This window comes from Macaca thibetana, chromosome 4, assembly GCF_024542745.1.
Source record: "Macaca thibetana thibetana isolate TM-01 chromosome 4, ASM2454274v1, whole genome shotgun sequence".
Classification (NCBI taxonomy): Eukaryota; Metazoa; Chordata; class Mammalia; order Primates; family Cercopithecidae; genus Macaca; species Macaca thibetana.
This window is the reverse complement of record NC_065581.1, coordinates 165,538,862-165,561,838: the sequence shown is the minus strand read 5'-3', so window position 1 is coordinate 165,561,838 and position 22,977 is coordinate 165,538,862. Positions and strand designations below refer to the sequence as shown.

General features: G+C 50.9%; 1 protein-coding gene across 2 annotated transcripts in view; it reads right to left on the bottom strand.

The window, feature by feature from the left end:
* Window positions 1-7,528: 7,528 nt before the first annotated feature.
* Window positions 7,529-22,977, bottom strand: part of UNC93A (unc-93 homolog A) — a 59,242-nt gene continuing 43,793 nt past the window's right edge. For both annotated transcript variants that reach the window (XM_050787095.1, XM_050787096.1), the window contains exons 6-9: window positions 20,160-20,374; window positions 18,242-18,377; window positions 16,381-16,512; window positions 7,529-8,719 (exon numbers count right to left, since the gene is read on the bottom strand). In XM_050787095.1, the coding sequence (XP_050643052.1) occupies window positions 8,454-8,719; window positions 16,381-16,512; window positions 18,242-18,377; window positions 20,160-20,374 (749 nt within the window). In that variant the 3' untranslated portion in view covers window positions 7,529-8,453. The remainder of the gene's footprint in view (window positions 8,720-16,380; window positions 16,513-18,241; window positions 18,378-20,159; window positions 20,375-22,977) is intronic.

Here is a 22,977-nt window from a genome sequence, read left to right as displayed (position 1 = left end):
AGTTCCCTCCTTGGCTTCAGTTCTCCATGAGACTCCTGGTTACCAGACATAGAAAGGCTTGGAGATGGGCTTTGCACCTTCTGGTGACTGACCACACAGATTCTGGATTTTGATGTCAGAGACCCAACCCAGAGGAGCCCTGCATCCCACCACAGGGTTGGTCCAGTGTCTCCTCCTGCCCTGGCTTCATGCTGCAGTCAACGTGCTTGGGGGCTATGTTCTGTTGTGTGGACCTCACAAATGCCCACTATTATGGCACAAATCTCTCCCCAGCTTCCCACTGTTGGCACCAGAACACACTTATTTTATGTGCCCTCCTGATGGGATCAACAGGAAGTTAGATTCACTATGATGTTTACATCTATAATTTTGGCAAAGTGCAAGAAAACTCTGTACCAATACATAGAATTTTCTCCGTTTTATGACACCCCTATTCTATCCCTCAACTGAGCACCAAGACTTGCATCCCAGGTGGTTGATGGAAGGAGAACCCCGTCTACCCTCTACCGAACCTGAGGGAGAAAGAGTGAAAAACAGTGTGGCTTAAGGGAACTCGGGGGGTCTTCTGTTCCTCCCAATGATCTTCCCAACCGGGGGCCAAACCCTAGACTTTTTTCCAGTTAGCATTCCCCAAGAACCCCACAAGGAGCACAGTACCTGATTCACTGGGGGAGACAGTAAATATTAACTGAGAAAGGACTTTTATTACTATCTTTACTTCAGTACTGTTTGAAGGACTATAATGAACATGATACTTTCATAATAAATGTGAATCAAGACAGAGATACATCAAATTAAGTACATTAACTGAGCGTGCAGTTTTGGAAGGTGTTGCCTCGGGGGAAGCGGTGGCGATGGGTCCCCAGAGTCTCAGCTGGTGCTGGTGGCATTTCATGACCTGCTCTGGGTGCTGGTTACACAAGTGTGTTCTTCTTAAAATGCTCCTTGTAGCCAGAATGATCTTTTTATAAAGAAGTCACTTCATGCCACTCCTCTGATTAACCCCTTCCAGTGGGTTCTGTACTGGGCTCAATAGTGTCCCCCAAAATTCATGTCTTCCCAGAACCTCGGGCTGTGACCTTTGGAAATGGGGTTGTTGCAGATGTGGTTAATCCAATACGACTAGAGTCCTTCTGTGGACACCAGTGACATGAAGTTCCTGTTCTTAGAGGAACTAGGCACAGAGAGGAGGAGGCTGAGCAAAGTCACAGACACACGGGGAAGAAGCCGCGTGGAGATGGCAGCAGAGATTGGAGGGGTCCATCTACAGGCCAAGGAACACTGGGGATGGCTCGCAGCTCCGGAAGCTGCAGAACCAAGAAGGATGCTCCCTGAGGGTTTCAGAAAGGCCTGGCCCTGGTGCCACCTTGATAGACTTCTGGCCTCTAAACTGTGGGAAAATGAATGAATTCCTGCTGTTTTTGCCACCCAAATGTGTGGTGCTTTATTATTACAGCCCAGGAAACGAATATGGGTTCCCATGTGGCTCAGAATAAAGCTTAAGGGCCTTACCTTGGTGCTGGGCCCTGTGCAATCTGGGCCCCTCCGTGGGCCTCCTCTCGGACCCTAGCCCCCTTTACCTCCCTGGCTTTCCTGCTGGGCGCTCCAGCCTCTCCCACCACCTTGCCAGACGAAGTGCTGTATCTACTCTGCAAACAGCTGCGCCGTGCTTGTCCTCACACCCTCGCCCTATTCCATTGCTCGTCCTGCTTCTGGCCACCCACAAACTGATTTTACATTTTTTCTGTAGAATAGAAACTTATTGAGAACAAAACATTGCTGTTTAATGCCTGCTTCATTGACTATATCTATGTCAATGTGTGGCACTTAGCAAATGCTTGATATTAAGTACATACTTGTTGGATGAATGAATAAATATCCTAATTTGCTTATTAGATAATTTTCTCGTGTGATGAGAATGAGACCTACTTGGAATTTGTCAGGGTTAAGGATGGAAGTTGAACAGATAGATGAGGTCTCAGGAAAGGTTGCTGCAAGAACAGAAATCACAATTGCCTTCTGCAGGACTGGGCAGGTGAGGGAGGAGTGAGGGGAGGGCCCTCCAAGGGGGCTGGCCTGGCGGGAAGGCCTGGGAAGGAGGGACAGGGATGCTGAGTGGGGCTTTCCTCCCCGCTTGGAGGCCAAGTGAGATCCATGGCTCCGTACAGAGTGTGATGTGCCCGAATCTCCTTCTCTTCAAGGCCGCTGTGCTCTCCTCGGAGCGGAGTGTGTGGACTGTGCAGCTCATCGGATGTGCCCACAAACACACTGGTGCCCACGGGCACACTTCCAAGTTGAACAGGTAAACCCTCTGGGTTGCAGGGTCGTATTTTCAAAGGCCCACCCTGTCATCGGTGGCCTTGTAGGGCCATGGCTGGAGATGAAGCAAAGCCCGCACTGCCAGCAGTGGGCGGGAAAGAAGCATTCCCTGAGGAAGGAGGCTTCCTGTTGCCCACACGCATCAGGACAGGCAGACGGAGGCGTCATGGGAGATAAATAACTTGCTTTGCGTTCCTGGTGTGAGACTTTACCTTCCAAAGCAGACTGGTGGAACGCCTCTGTAGATTTTTGTTTTGTCTTATTTTTGCAAACAGAATGACTAAGGAAAAGGGAGGGAGTCAGGGACTCAGGGAGGGACCGTCGCGTTGGGAGTCAGAGGACTAAGGAAAAGGGAGGGAGTCAGGGACTCAGGGAGGGACCCTTGCGTTGGGAGTCAGAGGACTAAGGAAAGGGAGGGAGTCAGGGACTCAGGGAGGGACCGTCGCATTGGGAGTCAGAGGACTAAGGAAAAGGGAGGGAGTCAGGGACTCAGGGAGGGACCGTCGCGTTGGGAGTCAGAGGACTAAGGAAAAGGGAGGGAGTCAGGGACTCAGGGAGGGACCCTTGCGTTGGGAGTCAGACGGACGCTCTCCGGACAAAGATGGTGAATCAGGCACAGGCCGGAGGGAGCAGGGAATGGGACATTTGCAACGTGGGTAGGATCGGGCTTTACAGTCACCAGGGGAATCCCACGGAGGCATCTGTCTTTCCCCATAGAGACTGTTCTCTGCGCATGCACGTTCCTTGAGGCCACGGTGACAGCCCCTGTCCACCAGGGCACCACGTCCCCGGCCACTGCTCCTTTATGTGCTGGTCTGGCTGAGCAGGGGCCTGGGCAGGCGGTCTCGGAGAAGGAGTGTGGCTGGCCCCGTGGCACCTGCAGCTCTCTCAAGCGCCATTCCCACCGCACACGCGCTTCCTTCTGGATTTCCTGCCCCTTCCAGGGCGCTGACCCCATGGGAGGAAAGGAAGAAGGAGGAAGGAAGACAAAGCTTCCTGATTCTTGCCCCAGACTCAGACCTTCTTTCAGCGGGTGTGATCTGCCCTGGGGACCCTAGGAGAAGGTGGGTCGGGAACTTCTGAGAGAAAGAACATTCCGGAGGGACTGGAGTGGGATCCTGGGGACTCAGGCAGTTTTGACTTGGGCCTGGAAATGAACTTGGGAAGAAAAAGTAATGCCTGTCTCTTATTTGACTGTGAAGCTGGAACAGACTCAAGTACCTTTACAAAGGCCAGACACCTCAGTGCGCTGGAGCTCTCCTGTGGGTTACCTATCTCGGTGTCATGGCTTTCACTGGGGTAAGGTAGCAATGGCTCTGCCTCACTGACTAAACAGACCCAGACTGGGCGGGTGCTACAGAGGCCCTGAGCCCAGGCGTGGAAGGCTCTCATCTCAGGAGGGTGCACACTCCTGGTCTCATTAGCAGACCTCGCTCACACACGTTCAGAGAATCACGTTCCAATGGGAGCACTGCTGTTATCAAAGATCACAATCACAATCAGTCATAACAACCCATTGGAGAAGAGTGTCCACTACACTCGCTCCATGCTTTTTGGCTGGGGACCCACATGAAAATCCCCTTACATTTTGGCACCTAGAAAACAAATCTCTCTGCTGATGCTGGCAGGCCTCTTTTTATCAAAACTGACTATTTTATAATTTGCATTTATTTTTCTGCCATGGCTGCCAGGAAGCTCAGCAAGCTCTAATCTTAGAATGCGATAGTAACCACAGACGGGAAACAGGTCTGGGTCAGCGGCACCCTCCCTGTCTCTTCATTGTATGCTCTTAACTTTTCAATTTCTATATTTAAGGGCTTTCTTATAGATAAGTTTTTAGATTTTAGAAAATTCTATATAATATATTGTGGCATACATTATATTTTTTTAAAATCTTGCCTTCATTAAATCTCTGATCAAGTAAAAACAGTGCGTATTTGTCTCTGAGTCCTGGGAGCTGGGCCATGGAAACTTAAGACTGATGAATGGCATGTTATGAAAGCCTAGAAGAGCTCATTGCATTTAGGGGTTGACTAAAAAGCACTGCATTTTAAGGTTGGTCTAGGGAATGGCTGTTCTTATTGCTCCATTGTATAGCTCTTGATAGCATTTTATGATACACACAGTTTTAATTATTGTGAAGTAAGAATATTCCCATTTTATACACTGAATACTGAAAAAGAGCGAGGTTAACTAATTTGCTTTGACACAATGGAAAGGGAGGCTCCTATTAAGAGTTTCACAAATTGGACCCTTAACCTGGAGACTGGTTACAGGTTTTGTGATCAAAGTGACCTGGACGCACTAGCAGTCACGTGAAAACTGGAGAGAGAAACTTTTTTTTCTGTGGTGTTTAGGTGATCTGATTGAAATAAATGCTATCTGGAGACCCCAAAAATTTACTCTGAAGTCCCATTACTGTGCAGCTTTCCAACTAAACATGTCCTAGGCTGGCAATACTGATATGACCCAGGGACCCAGCCATACATCCTTCCCCCCGGGACCAGGAAGAGATCGGAATCTGGTTTGCTCTCTTTCTCTAGGCTCTCACCAGGGCACTTAGGCACATCCACAAATGCTTCAGTTCCAAAATGCAAAGGATGAAGAAATCAGAAAAGTCCCGAATGCCACCGGCCACCTTCAGGGAGAGCCTGGCTGTCCAGACAAGTCACTGGTCAGGTGCACAGCAGTGGGGAAGTGCTGTATGCTGACGATGTCTGCGTAGCTCCAGCCGGCCGCTCCTCATGGACACCCAACAACCGGACCCTCCGTCGAGCTCGACTGAACCGCTCCAGTGACTCGGAGGAGGCTTGGGCTCCTGTCACACAGAGCCTGGCACTTTCCTGTAAGCATCGACAGCAGCAGAACCCGATCATGGCTCAGTCTCTGAGCAGAATTCTGATGATCCTGCAAACTAGCAAAGCTCTCTGTCCCAGGAGCACTTGGAGAGGCTGCCCTGCTCCACTACACTTCTGAACGGCTGGCTGGAGCTACGCAGATGCACACTGGTTTGGACACGTGCACACGCACTCTCCAACTCCTCTCAGCTCCAGGTCCTTCCCTCTAGCCTTTGGCCCAGAGCTCACTCCTTAGTGCCCCACACACCTCATGAGCAGGCCTAGTTCATTGTCTCCAAGACATTCTGCAAAGGCCTTACTACCCCCACAGGTCTAAGGAGCTCCTACTGACTTAGGGTCTATAGGGTTAAAAATGCTCTGAGCAGATTGAGAAACCAAAGACCAGTTCCAAATAAGACTTATCCTGAGGAGCACCAGGAGTGCCCAATCAATTTACAAAATCCTAAACCTCCAAATGGAGAAGACATGACATGTCACCTCGCCCTCAGTGAATGCCCTCTACACAAACACCCTCACCAGGCTTGATTCCTTTTGACATGACCCTATTGTGGGAGCTGCAAAGACCATCATGGATCCCACAAATAGGCATGGCAGCCATGGGATCCCACAGACAGGGATGGCGCCAGGCAAGAAGGCCATGGATCCCACAGACAGGGATGGCGCCAGGCAGCCCATGGCACATTGGGGGAAAGGGGAGGGCAAAGCAGGGCAGGGATTAGAGAGCGCAGAGGCCCAGCTTTAGGAAGATGGTTGAAATCTGCAAAGAGTTAACAGCATTCCAGTGGGTCTGGGAGGGTAAACGTGGTTTTCATAGAGACACAGGAGCAGCATGAGCTAAGGGCCCACAAGGGAAGGACCTCGGTGTTTAACAGAAGCATTGGATAGAGAAGTCTTGTGAAATGGACAGAAGGCTAGAGAGGCAGCTGGAATTAACTCACGGAGGCCTGGACTGTCCCAGCCAGGGGGTAAGATTGTGCTCTTTAGATGGACGCTGGAGAGTGAAGTGTCCTGTGTTTAGCAAAATCCCTTTCTCAATAGCCCTGATGGAGGCGAGAACGAGCCCTGCAGGGAGGACAGTGAACCAGGAAGCAACCGAGAGGGAATGGAATGGAGGCGGAGGATCTGAAGACTGGGGGAGGAACGGCAGGGCCTCCTCCCTGATCAGCCAGGCAGGGGAGAGAGTGGCACGTGAAGGGAACGTGAGTCTGGGTGACAAGAAGGTGGCTGCTGGTGGTCAGAGACACTGGGCTACCGGGGAAATTCTAACAGGTAGGAGAAAATGTGCAGCTCGATGTGGGGCAGCTTGAGAGGTGACATTCAAGAGGCCAGGAAACATTAGCTTGTGGCAGCTGCACTTTCTCTGCCTTTGATCATTGCCCATCTGGGCACCTGGCTGACACTGACTGGAAGGAGAAAGGGCCAGGAGGCATTGACTTCCCCTCCCACGGCCAGAGGCGGCCAGCGTCCTAATGAATGAGAGTGAGTGAAGGAAGCATTTGGAATTTCACAGAGAGGCCCATTTCCTTCCGCACATATGAAGCACCTGCTAGTGCTGTGTACTAGACGCTGGAAAGCTGAAGTTCCAGGAGGAGGAGACGCTCGTGGAAACAATAAACGAACAACATGCAGGTGGGAGAGCCACAGACAGGACCCAGAAGGTCTAGAAGAAGCCGCGGTGTGAACCAAAGAGGAAGGGGAGGAAGAGGAAGGGGAAGGGGAAGGAAGCAGCTTAGGGTTAAAGGACAAAAGAGAACCTAAGCTCCAGGCACACAGGCCAGGGAGGTCCTAGGAGTGAGGGGTTGGGGAGGGTCCAGGGAGGGCGAGGCAGGTCCAGGGAGGGCAGGCAGTGGGGAGAGGGCAGTTGGGGGGGCAGGGAGGGCCCGGGAGTAGGGGGAGGGTGGGTGGAGCAGGGAGGGTCCAGGAGTGGTGGGAGGGCAGGGGGTGCCAAGGAGGGTTGGGAAGGGGCCAGGAAGGGGTCTGGGGAGGGGTGGGGGGGCAGGGACAGGTCCGTGGAGGGTGGGTTGTAGGGGAGGAGGAGGGGGAAGGCTGGAGGGGGCTGGGCAAGGTGGGTGCTAGTGATAGGGGAGGGCTGGGGAAGGCCTGAGGACCCGAGTGCAGTGGACAAGAAAGCAGCCTTGGAGATGGGCAGTCGACAGCGCTGCTAGGAAGAACAAGTGAGAGAGGAGACCAGGTGTCAAGGGACCAGATGGTGACTGAGACGGGCAAATATCACCCAACCCATGCCCGCTGCTGTTTTCCACGTTAACAGACACGTGTAGCATCTCAGTGTGAAATGCTCTCAAAGGTCTGTGAAGGCCACAGCATGCTAAAGCACTGATGCGATGAAGCGTGTGTGTGTGTCCGCGTGAGTATTTAGCACAACAGTACTTGGGCAGGAGGTGAGTCCGCTGAACAACTGCTTTTATTTAGAAACACAGACCCCACACGTTTCTGGAATCCTGAGCCCCAGTCTGACTTTGTCACCCCCTGACTCTGTGGGGTGAGTGAGTTGACTTGTCAGGGCCCCTTTGCAAAATGTATGGGGTTTTAATCCAAGTAGAGTTAGAAGCTTAAAAGTTTATCCATGTGTGGCCAGGCGTGGTGGCTCACGCCTGTAATCCCAGCACTTTGGGAGGCCGAGGCAGGTGGATCGTGAGGTCACGAGATGGAGACCATCCTGGCTAACACGGTGAAACCCTGTCTCTACTAAAAATACAAAAAATTAGCCTGGCGTGGTGGCGGCGCCTGTAGTCCCAGCTCCTCCGGAGGCTGAGGCAGGAGAATGGCGTGAACCCAGGAGGCGGAGCTTGCAGTGAGCCGAGATGGCACCACTGCACTGCAGCCTGGGCGACCGAGCGAGACTCTGTCTCGAAAAAAAAAAAAGAAAGAAAGTTTGCCCATTTGTAAAATTGTGGGGTTAGTCTACATTGTTTTAAGCCGTCTTTCAATTCTGAAAAACAACTACAGCAATAAAACTAGGGTGAGCCTATGATTTCAGGCAAATTCTAATTGGCTGATTGTACTTTTTTCTTTTGTATCTAAAATTAAATTAACTGATACCTTCACGTATACACTTGATCTCTGTTGATAAGATGGTGGACTAAAAAATTGTTAGAATAGAAAAAAATACATAAAGAGTGAAATAATATGGTATCTTCACAGTGGCCAAATTGTACTGAGATGGTGACGATGAGTCGCTCCATGTCCTAAGGCATCTTCTAAGAAAACTTTCTGGCTGGTGCTTTCTGAGTTCATCCTCCTCGGACCTCGCTGCTCTCACATTTTTGTTTCTATTTCTTCATCTTCTGCCTGGTTCGCCTGTCCTGCAGCGTGGGGTCTGATCGGGTTCTTGGATTCCACACACTCCACAAGCCCATAGGCCACCATGGTCAGGCTCAGGACCCCCAGCAGAATGTAGAGCTTGACTCGCACACACAAAAATGTGCTGTACCCAAAGGCAATGACGTATCCCAGGGCCTCCCACAGGCGGTAATTGGCAAAGGCAGCTTCCTTGCTCTTCTCAAACAGAACGCCGTAGAGAGCTGCGGAGGAGAGAGCGGAGTGAGAGCTCTGCCCTGGGCCCCATGGTGACCCTGTTCATGAAAAGAGCACAACGGCTTTCCCACTGCCCCATTTTCTCAACAAAATCAGGACATTTTTCTTTTCTCACAACAGAATGATTTTACATGGCAGATGATAGCATGAACCCCGGAAATCTGAGGCAGGTCTCAGTTAATTTAGAATGTTTATTTTGCCCAGGTTGAGGATGGGTGCTCATGACACAGCCTCAGGAGGTCCTGACGAGATGTGCCCAAGGTGGTTGGGGCACATTCTAGGGAGACATGAGACATCAATCAACATAGATAAGATGAGCATTGGTTTGGTGAAGACGAGCATTGGTTTGGTCCAGAAAGGCAAGACAACTCCAAGCAAAGGTGGGAAGACTGGAAGCAGGGAGGGGGCTTCCCGGTCATGGGTAGATGAGACAAATGGTCGCATTCTTCTGCGTTTCTGATGAGCCTCTCCAAAGGAGACATTCAGATCAGTGAGCAGAGGGATGACTTCGAATAGAATGGCAGGCAGGTTGGCCCCAAGCAGATCCCAGCTTGACTTTTCCCTTTAGCTGAGTGATTTTTGAGCCCCAGGATTTTCCTGCTTGTGATTTAAACACAGCGGCCCCTTTGGGGCTCCGCCCAGGTTGCTGGCCACGAGACCCGGGAAAACCCTCCACAGGCTGAAGCCAAGTGGGCAGGTGAGGGGCAGGGACAGGTGCAGGGACAGAGGCAGCCTGAGCTCCGGTGGGGCAGGGTGTGCTGTGGCCTTAACTACAGGCAGCAGGGCCTGAAACCAGGGGCAGAAGCATGTGGTTCCCCAGGCGGATTCCAGACTGCCAGTGCTGGGGTCCTTGAGGGAGGGAGGATGGTGTTTAATTTCGTAAACTCCATGGCACCTGGTTCAGCGCAAGATACACACTGAGTGCGGAGAGAACCATCTTCCCGAAGATTCGCTCTACCCACCACTCCTTAGTGCTGGAGATGATACCATGTTCAGGGAGGCCCAGCACCGCTGTGTTTGGGAGGGCGCCTGCCTGGCTGTGTGGCTCCAGGGAGGGCAATGACAAGGGCTGTGAAACACAGTCTTTGAAGCCACCGTCCCCAGCAGCCGCCCTGGGATGGCCTGGGAGGGACGAGGCCCTGTCCCTCCCAGGCAACAGATGATGTCACTGAGAGAGGGATTCCCTCCAAGAAGGAAAGTGTCCAGATAAACACCCAGAAGCACAGGCGCTGTCCTTCCTGGGGCCGGCCTGCTCATTTCCACAGCAACGTGACAGATGTCCGTGAACTTGACCCCAGGGACCTTCCACTCCCATCCAAAGGGGTGCTTTTTTTTCCTCTGGATTTAAAGAAAGTGATGAAAAACAGCTCGCCCCAGGGTTTGCCAGCTGGTTTTATACAAAACAACTCACATCGTGAATGTTCCTCTACTGCTGAAGACCAATGCAGATGCGCTTACAGCAGGGGAGTACCTTGTCTACAGCCCTTGCCCTAAGATTCACATTGTAAACAGCTTAGGAATGTTCGGGAAACAAGAAGTTCTTTGGAACCCTCAGGACAAGGCGCCCTTCTCGTCCCACAGTCTGCACACTGTCCACCTTAATAAAAGTAATGACCGAAGAGAATTGAATAACCAAGTTTAGATTTAGTTGGCTTCTGAGACTATTCTAAACACCTCTTGCCTGTTTTTTGAGGGTGACTCTTAGCACTGGATCCAAAACCAAGGTTCTAGGGAAGAAAATCCAAGTTGAGACACCATGGCTATAAGTGGTAGATCATGCTATGTTCTGTGGCTAAAAGCTCCCAGCTGCACCCTGGGCAGGTCGCAAAACCAAAGCCAATGGACCCAGATTATAAATATTCTAGTAACACAGGCAACTCTAATTTTAAGCTTTTTGGGAATATGGGTTGATGTCATTCAAGCATTTCAAGATGAAGTTTATATTGTGCTGCCATGATTAGAAATTGCTGTCCTCCAAGAAAGGGACTCACCCCGCTCCCCCATCATCTCCCTTCATCAAGTTCTGGTTGGTTCAAGGCCAATTCAGCTTCTTCATAAGTAGCCGTGTTCTCCTCAGCCCTCTGAGTTTTTCCATAAACGTAAACTTTCCGGGCCCTTAATGCCTCACATGTCACATGAAGAACTTGACATTCGCTGACTCTGGTTCCAAAATCTGAACGTAGAGAGGAGATCCACAACAAAGAGAGAAAGAGCTAGACTGTCTGCTGGCTCACATACTTGTGTTCAAAATCGCCTAGATGTGTTTGGGAGACAGGAGGAGCCCCCAGCATGGAGGATCTGGGACCCAGAAGGTGGCTGGAAAGTGGGCTGTCCCCTGGCCACAAAACAGAACTGAGGAGGCCGAATAAGACGGGAGTGGCCCCAGACAGAGGTGACACCATCATTCCCACCTGTCTCCTAACACATCTCTACCCACAGAAGCAGGGTCCACGCCTACAGAGGGAGATGCCAAGGACCCAGATGATGCCGCCGGAACTGCCTTTAAGAAACTCGGAGGAAGAATCAGGGGAAACCGTCTGCCCCACTCGGGGAAGGGGAAGCCACGTGTGTGAATGACATCAGCCCAGTCTAGGGGAGGAGAGGCCAACACCAGAGATAATTAAAGTCAGGCTTTTCAGGGAATTACTCAAGATTTGGTGCCTATTTTAATCTAAACATAAAGAAAGCAATGCATTTATTGTTTCAAATTGCATGGAACTACCCACAGCTAAGGACATAGTGGGGAAAGACATTTTTTAAAAAGGAAAGTAGACTGAAAACGGTATTTCAACAATCCTGAAATAACTGTACACGTGTACAAGATTGAACACACAAGGAAGCGGTCATACCTAGTGGGAACCAGCCTTCTGGCTGCCAGAGAAAGGAGTGACAGCTACGCAGTGGGGGCCAGAATAAGCCCCGTGGCCTACTGTCCACCTTAATAAAGAAATAATGTGGCGTTGGATGGTGACCCAAAGTGCAAAGTAAATATACGAGCCCATGCTGATGCAGCTCAATGATTGAGTCAGCAAATACATCGGGGAGAAGGGACAGGTATTTTTTGTGGAAGAATTACAGTGTACACATAGACGTTCCTCAGGGTGGAGATTAGCTGCTCTCTCCTTGACTGCTGGCTCCCTGGGCAGTCGCTCCTGCAGAACCGCATGTGGAAAGGGAAGGTGGAGAGTTTGCAGTGGAGAGATGTGGCTGGCACCACGGTGCCCACGGGATCAAGGTTAACATCGCTGGTGAGGAGGCCTGTCCCTCTTCTATATCCCCCATATGATGGGACAGGGAAGCACCTCACCAGGGGATTGTCCTCCCCAAACCCTCAGCCCCAGCCTCATCATGAGAAAACAGCAAACAAACCAAAGTTAAGGGACAGCCTACAAACTACAGTGCTCTTCCAAAGGGTCCAGGTCATGAAAAACAAGGAAAATGAAAAGCTGCCACAGAGCAGCCAGAAGATATGATGACTGAGTCCAACAGGGAGTCCAGGACAGGATCCTGGCACAGAAAAAAGAACGCTCGTGGGAAACCTGGAGGAACCCGAATAAAGGCTGTCCCTCCACTAACTGTCACATGGCAGCGTTACTTCCTAGCTGTACCAATGTGCCGTGGCTGTGTGAGATGCTCAGCATTTGGGGAAGCTGGCATAGGCCTATGGGGTAAATGAGTTGGGTCTCTAGGTTGGTACCTTTCAAGGGGACTCTCTACATTTGCAACTTTTCTGTAAATCTAAAACTATTTCAAAATAAAAAATGTATTTAAAAAGACAAAGCATTGCTCTCAGCCTGGCCTGTCAGCTTCCTCTTCCCAGATGGCCCAGGGTTAAAGAGACCAGGATGTGGCTCCTGTCCTCAAACACTGGGATGGGGATGAGAAGTTCGGCAATCTTGTTTGGTCAGAGAAGACAGGTTAAGTGAATAGGGCATTGAAGAAGTCATATTTTCTGGGTTTATCGGCCTAAAAACAGCCAACAGAGCAAAAGAGTATTTTTAGAATAGACATTCCATATCTTCATGGCAGTGCATTGGTGAGGAAGAGTTGCCCTGGCAACCACACCCATCTTTCATTTGCTGTCAGAGGGAATAAGCAGAGAGGAGTGCCTGGCACAGATCTCCCCTTGCAGAGGCCGGGGGATCGCTGGAGCCCAGTGGGACAGTGAGCCGGGGATTCTCAATTCTGGCCCAGGAAGGAGGGGCTCGAATGGTGAAGTCCTCTGACCTGCTTCTAAGTGGGAGACTGTAAGGACCTGTCTTTAAACTGAGCAGTGATGACTAAAAAGTGAGGACAAAGTTCATTGGGTTTTATTCAGTGTCGTTAATTAGGAACACATGTGGCCCACATATGTTCTTAAAAGAAAGCACACATTTGGGGAGAATAGGATTAGAAATCTAACTTGCTATTTAGAAAAACAAAAATGAGAAAGAGCTGTTTTTGAGATGTAGCCAAAGCTACATAAAATTTCCATTTTTTTCAAAAAATAGAGAACAGAGACCTTGTGTGTGTGCTGTGCTGCATGGAGAGCCAGCCTGCCAGGAGTGCACAAAGACGGTACTAAAATGCCACTCGCGCATGACGATTGCTAGAGTAAAGTCCACAGGAGCTTCTCAAGTATGTGAAAATATTTTCCCCAACATTTTTTTTTTGTGAGACAGAGTCTTGCTCTGTCACCCAGGCTGCAGTGCAATGACGTGATCTCAGTTCACTGCAACCTCTGCCTCCTGGGTTCAAGTGATTCTCCAGCTTCAGCCTCCCTAGTAGCTGAGACTACAGGCATGTGCCACCACGCCAGGCTAATTTTTGTATTTTTAGTAGAGATGAGGTTTTACCATGTTGACCAGGCTGGTCTCGAACTCCTGAGCTCAAGTGATCTGCCTGGCTCAGCCTCCCAAAGTGGTGGGATTACAGGGGTGAGCCACCACACCCGGCCAATTTGGTTTATTTTTGAAAAAAATTACTTTTTCCTGTACAGAAAGACATAAATAATTTCAATTTAAGTTAGCATCCCTTATTAAAAGGAGTCTTTATTCCAGTCATTCACTGGACTTGGACATTCATACTCTTTGTCCTTAGGTAACTTTGTTTGCACAGTTCAACAAGACTTTCCCTGAGAGTACCGTGTGTCCATGTAAGGAAAAGGAGAGTTAAGTCCACTATTCACATAGCTCAGGAAGAACAAAAACCAAATACGAATGATCACATTCATTGGGAGCATTTAGAGAATTATCTTATGAAATATTGTGGGGATATTTGTCCCAGTGTTTTTCTTTTAATTTAATGTGTAAATACATTTTTAAATCAAGTAAGTTCAGATAAGTCACTGTGCACTTCTCGTAATGGGATGTGCATTTGGGGACCTCCATAAAACACTGGCTCTGCCATACGTCCAGGGGATGGTTTAAACAAATGCTGTGTGATGCTTATTGGTAACGTAGCTAGGAGCCCTGCAGGCGACATGACACGCCGCTAGCTTATAATTCTGCACTGCCAAAAACACCAAAGTGAGTTGCTGTTTACTCCCCTCCATTAAATCAGTATTAGTTCTGTTAAGCAATGCCCTGGCCTGGCCTCGGGTCCAATCTACCCCTTCCAGGCTCCCGGCCTTGATCCCGACAAGCCAGAGCATGGCGCTGGGCCAAGTACACGCTCATTTTGGTGAAGAGCTTCACTACGTCCACCTGCATTACTGGGGCAGCAGAAAGGACTGTGAAACACGGCTCCTTAAATCCAACAGTGCGGGTTTGTTCAAAGATGATTCTCAGCTGTCCTGTGGATGGCAATCCACCAGGAAGACAGAAAGGACATGGCTGGAGTGTTCGGTCCGTGATCTGAGGTCACATGTGCTCTTTATCCTCAGTGCGGGACAGCAGCCAGGTCCGTCATCTCAGAAACATTGGCCTGTACTTCCTTCGTGGGTTTGCTTTTTCCAATTTCTAAGCCCCGAGTGTTTGCCAGATAAAGGCAGAATGTTGATGTCTCTCCTGGAGGGAAGAGGGTCTCATGTGAGCCATGCTCACCTCCAAGAGGACCCTTCATCTTGCCTCATCGGCATCTCTTAGACACGCAGTCTTGCCTCTTTGGGCCTCTGACACCCCTCGGGACCTTAGATGGGGTTTTGGGGAAACTCAGGGTTCCTACCCCAAGCCCTCATCTGTGTTATTTTCAACACCACCCAGAACGCACACCCTCCAACCAGTGGCCACACACACTGACCCAGCTTCCTTCTCTTCCTAGTGACCTTCCTCCAAAACCCTCTCACACGTCTCCTTGTGGAAAACACGACCAGCCAGCACAAAGCACCTCGGAGCTCAGCAGAGCCTGGCACGAGTGCAGTGGTACAATCTTGGCTCACTGCGACCTCTGCTCCGGAGTTCAAGGGATTCTCCTGCCTCAGCCTCCTGAGTAGCTGGAATAACAGGTGCAACTGCGGCATCCCCTCCCAGTTTGCCTGCCCTCAGGCCTCTCTGGAACCTTTCTGGTGCCGCTGCCTGAGCCTGGGGCCCCTTCCTCCCTGGCTCCTCCTTGGCTCCTGCTCCTCTCCCACCCATGCCCTCACTGTTCTGCCTGACCTCCTGGCCAGGCCACCCTATTCTGTGAGGACTTTGGCATTTGGCTCCTGCCATCATCACGGGATATCATCTTCCATCTGACAACCAGGCTTCCCGGCTCCCCCTAGGACCGCACCTTGGACCTTGTCACCTGCCTTTTGGAATTGATTGTTGTGACACGGTACAGACTCCACATAGCTCCCGGTCACTCCTGGGTGTCAGCGCTTTCTGCTGCTTCCAGTGACCCAGGCGCATCTGACCCTCCCCCGCATGCTGGCCCCACACATGGGGACCCGAACAGCCACTCCACCCCACCCCTCTGCACTCCCCCTAGGCCGCCTTCTCGGGGACCCCAGCCCCAGCAAGGCGTTGGAGCCCCCCGCCGCCTCCTGCCCTGGTTCCTCCTGCACCCCACCCCATCTGGACAGCAGTCAGCCTAGACGTGATGCAGATGTGGTCTCTAGGACGAAGCCCACCCTGGCCTCCCCTGCTCCCCGATATACACAGGGTCCCCACCTGCTCACAGAAAACCCACCACTGCCCAGGAAGCCCCAAAGCCCCCTCCACAGACACTGACCCTAGTGACCTGTGACATGTGTGGCTTGTGGTTCACACCGCCACCTCCCATCTTTCATGGGCTCCTTGGTTCACACTCCCACCTCCCATTGCCCAGGGCTCCTTGGATGGCCCTGCGTGTTTACACCCCAGGCCCAGGGACGCGGAGAGGGTGCCTCTGATCACAAGCACGTCTGAATGAAGGTTTTCAGTCATGAAGAGACTGCTGTCCTAGGGGTAGACAGTCTCACACCCAGGCTCGGATGGGCGACCTGACTTAAGCAAAACCACATCATCCCAAGGGAATGGTGCCCAGAAAGAACCCCGGGTGGTTTTCCACTTTTGCATCATGAATCTGAATAAATGCTCAGAGAAAATACATCAGACCCAGAGGCGACATCACAGCCCTCTTGGCCCTCCCATCTCTCCCAACTCACCTCTCCTGGCTCTGGCCCATTGGCAGCTAATGAGCCCCCACAGTTGCCTTGGCCAGGGACTGCCCCCCTGCTGCCAGGAAGGGGCCTGGGCTGGGGACTCACCGTTGTTCTGTGTCTGCCAGACAGCATCTGCCATGCCCCACAGGCCTGAGAATACGAAGAACACCGCCAGCTGGTCAGCACCAGGTCTCCACAGCAGGAGGGCGATCATACAGGACAGATGGGTCACCGTGCCTGGGGGTGCAGAGAGGAAACCGCCAGGCAATGAGGGTCATCATCATGGCCTGGAGGGGCCCGTAGGTGGGTCAGCACTAGAGCAACTGTCTCAACTGTCCTCTGGAACCGTCCCCTGGAACTGTCCACTGGAACCGTCTCAACCATCTCAATCGTCTCAACCATCTCAACCATCCTCTGGAACCGTCTCAACCATCTCAATCGTCTCAACCATCTCAACCTTCTCAACCATCCTCTGGAACCGTCTCAACCATCTCAATCGTCTCAACCATCTCAACCTTCTCAACCATCCTCTGGAACTGTCTCAACCATCTCAATCGTCTCAACCATCTCAACCTTCTCAACCATCCTCTGGAACCGTCTCAATGTTTGCTTCATGCTCAGTGCTCCCTTAATGCTCTGGAAGTCATCTTTTTAGTTGGAACCTTGACATTTAATTTGTGAGCTGGTGTGTATGCGTGCTGCCAGCTCTAAGTCAATGGTCTGCAACACATACCTGCTGTGTGACCCGCAGCCTCAGCCTGGAGGGCCTTGGGTGTGGTCTGGCATCATATTGGGAAGGAAGGTCACCCTGTCTGGGCCTGAGGTTGCCCCTAAGCTAAGAGGGCTTCAAGTCAGAAAGAGAAGGGCCTCCTCATTAGGTATAAGTCGAAGGATCCCAGTCCCTTTCTGAGTGGCCAGGGGATAGGACAAAGTGTGCCCATGGTTTCATCTGAGCCTTCCAAGTGGGGGCCGTGGGGAAAAAAGGGAGGAGGCCACAGACCTCCCAGACAGGTGGTATCTGTGGGCCTCTCCTTGTGACTCGTCCCAGCAGGTCACAGATTTGGGACCCCCATTTCCACAGGCTGTGGCATCTCCAGGATGCAGTAACGAGGCTGCCCAGTGATGCTCAAGATGCCACAGAGGAAGAGCAGGGTCTCTGGCAACAGAAAGGCAGGTCCGCACCGCGTGCCCCCGGGGCTGCACCACCTTGGGCAAGTCCCTCCACTTCTCCGCTCCATGATTTCCTCTCTGTAAGGGGACACTGTCTGCTTCACAGGGCGGCTGTGAAGATGGATAGGAAACCCCAGGCAGTACCTTTGGGCTCCATGGCCCTGGCAGATGCTCGCTGTGTGCCCTTCCTCTGCCTGCGCCCCCACACCCAGCCCTGCCTGGGGCATTGACATGCCAGGCGCCGTTTTTCTTAGTGCCCACATTCCCCATTGTTCATGTGATCTCTGACTCATCCCTTTCCTTCTCTTCCCAAGGAAAATGGAAGGCGCTGTGTGTTTAGGGAGGAATCTGTGGCCTTAGAAGTCTTGTCCTTATCCACTGTGTGAACAGATGTGGAACAGAGCCACCCCAACCCCAGTGTGACCTTCTGTGACACCCATGGCCTCACCACTGGCTTCGTGTCCCTCATTTGCACCTGCAGAGACCCCGCCCCGCCCCACCCTGGCCTAGTCACCACACTGAGTGCCCACTCAGAGCAGGCACTTGCTGTGTGGTCTTATGCCGAGCATAGTGCCTGCCCAGTGCCAGCTTGGAGAGAGATCTGATTCCTGCTTGTTGAGGGGGTGAAGGAGGGGGCGAAGGAAGGACTGAAAGAATGAATGCATCTTACAGGGCGTCACTGATTTCAAAGCAGTTTCAGGGGCACTTTTCCAGCCCCGTCCTGACTGTGAGCTGCACGCTTTTGCTACTGCAAACCGTTATGACGGCTGGGATTGGGACGCACACTGCTACCTACCCAGCGCGTAGAGCACAACCCTGCCCGTGTACTGCGAGACCTTTCCGTACAACACGGAGCACAGCGCGTTGGTGGCCGAGAAGCAGATCATCACGTAGCCAACGAACTGGATGCCCAGGGCGCAGGTGACGTAGGACTGGGGAGAGGGATGCAGAGCCACGTCACGGACGCTCCCAGGCCTCCCGCACTCAAGCTGAAGCTGCAGTCGGGTGCTTTGAACATCTGCTCTGAGACGGCCGGCAGGCCAGTGTGGCCAACGCCTTCCTCTAGGCTCTGTGGCTCCCAGGCAGGAGAAAAGCTGGTGTTGGTACGAAAATCCTCTTTGGGAAAGAACTAAAAGGAGGCAGTTTGGACAACTCTGGACAAAATTTTTTCTCATATATTTCTTGCTATTTTCTGTGAAATGTGCATTATTTTATATGGAAGCCAATACACCCTGTCCTTGCTGGGGCCAATCATTGCCTGTGAGGTCTAAAGAGAGTTTAAAAAAAAAAAAAAAAGAGAGAGAAACTGACGAGGTCGCTCTGCCACCTCTTCCGGGGCCTCAGCAGCCCAGCAGCTGGCTGCACACGTGCTCTCACACCTACCACATCACACTCCCATCACGGGCGGCCTCGAGGGCGGGCACACAGAACAGAGGCTGAGACGAGAAGACCAGCCACAGCCACATCAGGGGTGACAAGGACAAGTCCAGTGGAGGAGCAGGAGGGGCTGTCCCCAAAATGCCAAGTGGACCTTTCTGTTATCCTGTTTCTACTCTTTTAAGCCCCTAAGATTCTCCATCAAGGCTGTCCTGAAAGTAGCATTGCCAGATAAAATTGAGGACACCCACTATTGCCTAGGCATACTCCCGGAGAGACATTTGTGGTTTATCTGAAATTCAAATTCTACCTGCAGAGGTGCTTTTTATCTTAAGTTGTCAGCCTTTGCCAGGGAGGGATCTGGGGTGGGGACAGAGCAGGGAAGGCTCCGCCGGAAGGAGAGCCTCTGCCAGACACAGGCCCACGCTGGTTCAGCTCTGGCCACCAGCTCTTAACAGCTCCCAAAAGAGGCTCCTTTCTTTACCCGCCCTGAGGTGGGGCACCGCCTCTCTCACCTTGAGGGGAGAAGGTGGCCTGAGTGGATGGAGCAGAAGCCTGGAGAGCCACATCGATTTTTAGATTGTGAAGCATGATTTGAAAACTAGAGGTGACAGACGCAGTGGCTCACACCTGTAATCCCAGCACTTTGGGAGGCCGAGGCAGGCGGATCACCTGAGGTTGGGAGTTCGAGACCAACCTGACCGACATGGAGAAATCCTGTCTCTACTAAAAATACAAATTACCCGGGCGTGGTGGCATATGCCTGTAATCCCAGCTACTTAGGAGGCTGAGGCATGAGAATCACTTGAACCTGGGAGGCAGAGGTTGCAGTGAGCCAAGATGGCACTACTGCACTCTAGCCTGGGCAACAAGATCATTACTCCATCTCAAAAAAAGAAAAAGGAAAGAAAGAAAAAAAAAAAGAAAACTAAAGGGATAAGGAATTTCAGTGATATTCATGGACCTAATGCTTTTCCTATACGTAAACTCTAAAGTAAGGGTGCAGGGTAAGGCCCAGGCAGGGATAACACGAATGAGTGTCTGCGGGGTGAGTCAGCGGCAGCTGCCCATCCACTTGCTCTGGCTCCTTCCCCAGGAAGACACGGTTCAAGCAAGAAGTTCTCCCTTGAGACAAGAAGTGAGTTGAAAGTTACTTGGAGGTCGAGACCTTGAATCAGAAACTCAGCTATGGTAGCACTGGGAGCACAGGACCCCATTCCCCCCAGCCCCAGCCCTGGGCAGGTGGCCTGGCACACTGCAGTCCTGCAGGTACAGACACAGGTGAAGCAGTCATGCCACGCATGGCCTGAGCCACCGGCCCTCACTTTCATTCATACCCTTGTGTACTCGCTGGAGAGGAATCCTTGCTGCAATCCGCTATACAGAGGCAGTAGAATTAAGAGGCACAGACGTTTATCCCTATATAGCTTGAAAGTCGACAGTAAAGTGGACCAGAAAGGTGGTGATTTCTTCTCTCCTTCACTTTCCTGTTGAACATCTCGTATGGGTTTGAGGAATGCAGCTATCATCAGGACAGCCAGGACACCACTCCCTGAAAGGAAATAGCAAAGGCTTCAGCTTTCACGGGGGCCCAGAGGCAGGGTGCCTGGCAAGGATTTCTTTCAGTCGCTCATCCTCCTCTAGAGAGAGAGGGCTAATTGAGATCTAGATTTCAGGTGACAATAGACACGACACACTTAAGGATCTCAGGTGTTTGGTTGCACTTGATTGTGCTGATTCTCTGATTAGCTCACGACTTACCGGCTTTCACATGAAGCCTGCCACAATCGGTCAGTATTGTCCTCACCGGCATAAAATACAAAAAATTCCGGAGAGACCTCAGACATCTGAGTGTCCTTAACCATTGACTCTGCTTCTCATTCTAATCCCCAAAGCAATTTCTAACAGCAGCCAGCTTTTTAGTGATTTTTAGGATAATGATTCCCACAAGGGTACCATGTGCTACGCTTTTATTTCAAATAAACAATTTTGTGTAAAAGTCCTCCAACAGGAACTGGTTAAAGATATTAAGGGGTATCCCAACTGCGATGGAATGTTGTGCATTTGAAGAAAATAAAAAAGAAGCTCTTTATACATGGATGGGAAAATCCCCATCATAAATGGTAAAAAGAGAAAAAACAACCACGAGTCAGAACTTTGTGTAGAGTGTGCTACCACTTGAATTAAGTAAGAAAGGACAGATAGATGTGCTTGTTCAAATGTGCATTAAATATGTCTAGGAAATAAAGCAGACATGGACTTTCTATGGGTGCAGAACTGGGTCTGAGGACGGCAGTGGGAGGGAGACTCCCCACCACACGCCCTTTCACAGTGCAGTGGTTGCCCACCCAAAGGGGTTCATTCCAAGCCCCCAGTGGATGCCTGAAACCATGGGCGGTGTCAGACTACATGCACCACATATTTTCACTCTGACAACAGAGGCAGCTACTGAGAGTCTACAGCCTGGGGAGCGTCTATGGTGCGGACATGCTGGACAGAGGGAAGGGTCACAGCCTGGGATGGTGGGCAGGACAGCAAGAGATTTCATCACACTACTCAGAACAACTGCAACTTAAACCTTATGAATTATTTATTTCTGGAATTTTCCACTTAAGGTTCTCGGACTGCAGCTGGCCTCAGGTCACTGAAGTCACACAAAATGAAATGGGGACAAGCGAGACTCCTGGATTTGCATTTTCAACTATATAAATGGGTTATCTATGCAAAAAATATTTTAACTATTCGTTTCATCCATGAGGAAACATCCTGTACTTTCTCATAATTCCAAAATGTGATGACTAAATTTCCATCATTTCTGTCCACCACTTTATTATCTGATCTTCCTTAATTTCTGTCAATGGAGAACTGATATTTATTTAGCTGTTTCTCACTTTACATAGAAGCCTTTTCATTCCCTTAATGATTCTAAGTTCCTTCTGTGATATCGTTACATCTCCACTGTTTCTTTCCCACCTGGCAGTGGTCATGATACACAGTATTTGGGGCATCACAGATTGCTCAAGATTGGCGACCATCCTTCCCTTCTCTCTGGGCCAGAATCTTTCAGATTGGTTCATTTCTACCTCCAAGAGCTTAGACCCCTGCTCCTCTGAAGACGATGGGAATGATCTCATCTTACTGTGTCTGACTAACCTTATCCAGCGCTTTCTGTCTCTCTCAGCATCAGGGTCCTCGTGTGACCCGTGCAGTGGGCTTGCTGCAGCACTGTGCCCCGGCAGCTGAGCGTTCCTGAAACTGGGAGGTTTTGCAAAGCCAGCTGTCTTCCAAGCTGTGTGCAGAAACAGCGGAATCCTAGCACCTGTCTCAGAAAGCACCATTGTTAACCCGATTCCACCCAGAAATGCACAGATTTATTTCTAGGCTTTACTTTCTGTTATCTGCCTACTTTCCATCTTGGCTAAACATATTCCCCTTCCCATTTCATGATAATTCCACATTCTCATGAAGTTTGTGAAATTCCGTATGAAAGCGGGACTCCTGTTGCCACGGTTGTTTCTGGGTCACCCTTCATTTTCCTCTGCGTTGTCCTGGCCACCATGCGGTCTGGCGGGTTGTCACGCCTGCACGGGAGTCCATAGGGTATTTACAACTGTCAGGGCCCCCTTCCAAGCCGACCTCCTGAGCTGACTGTGTGTAGACCATGTGGAAAAGGCACATTTTTCCTCCACTCACTGAAGGCAGAGCCTTCTCCACGATCTCATCTTGTGGGCCAGGACTTCAGTGTCAAGCAGCCCAGTAGGACATGACCTCCAATCTCCCCAAAAGCCTCTTGGGAGGAGGAGAGGCAGGTCATGGACACAGAAGCCACACCCCTTTGTTCAGAATTATGTGTGTCCAGATGTCATGTGACTCAGAGCCTTCTGTGGGGCATGAATTGGGGGATACTGCACAGCTGTGTCCTACATTCTAAAGAGAACGGCTCTTTGCAAGAAATTTGACTGTGAGTGGAATGCTCAGAAACCCGGGAAAGTTACCCAGGGAGACGGTGTTCTTGTTCTTTTAGGTCCATTTTTCTTTCTTGCTTTGTTTTTCTTTATGGTGATATGGCCTTGCTTTATAGAAAAGGACACATATAGGGTCCTGCAGGACTGTTAAGATCACAATAGTAAGACCACTTCTTCATTTATATGTGTG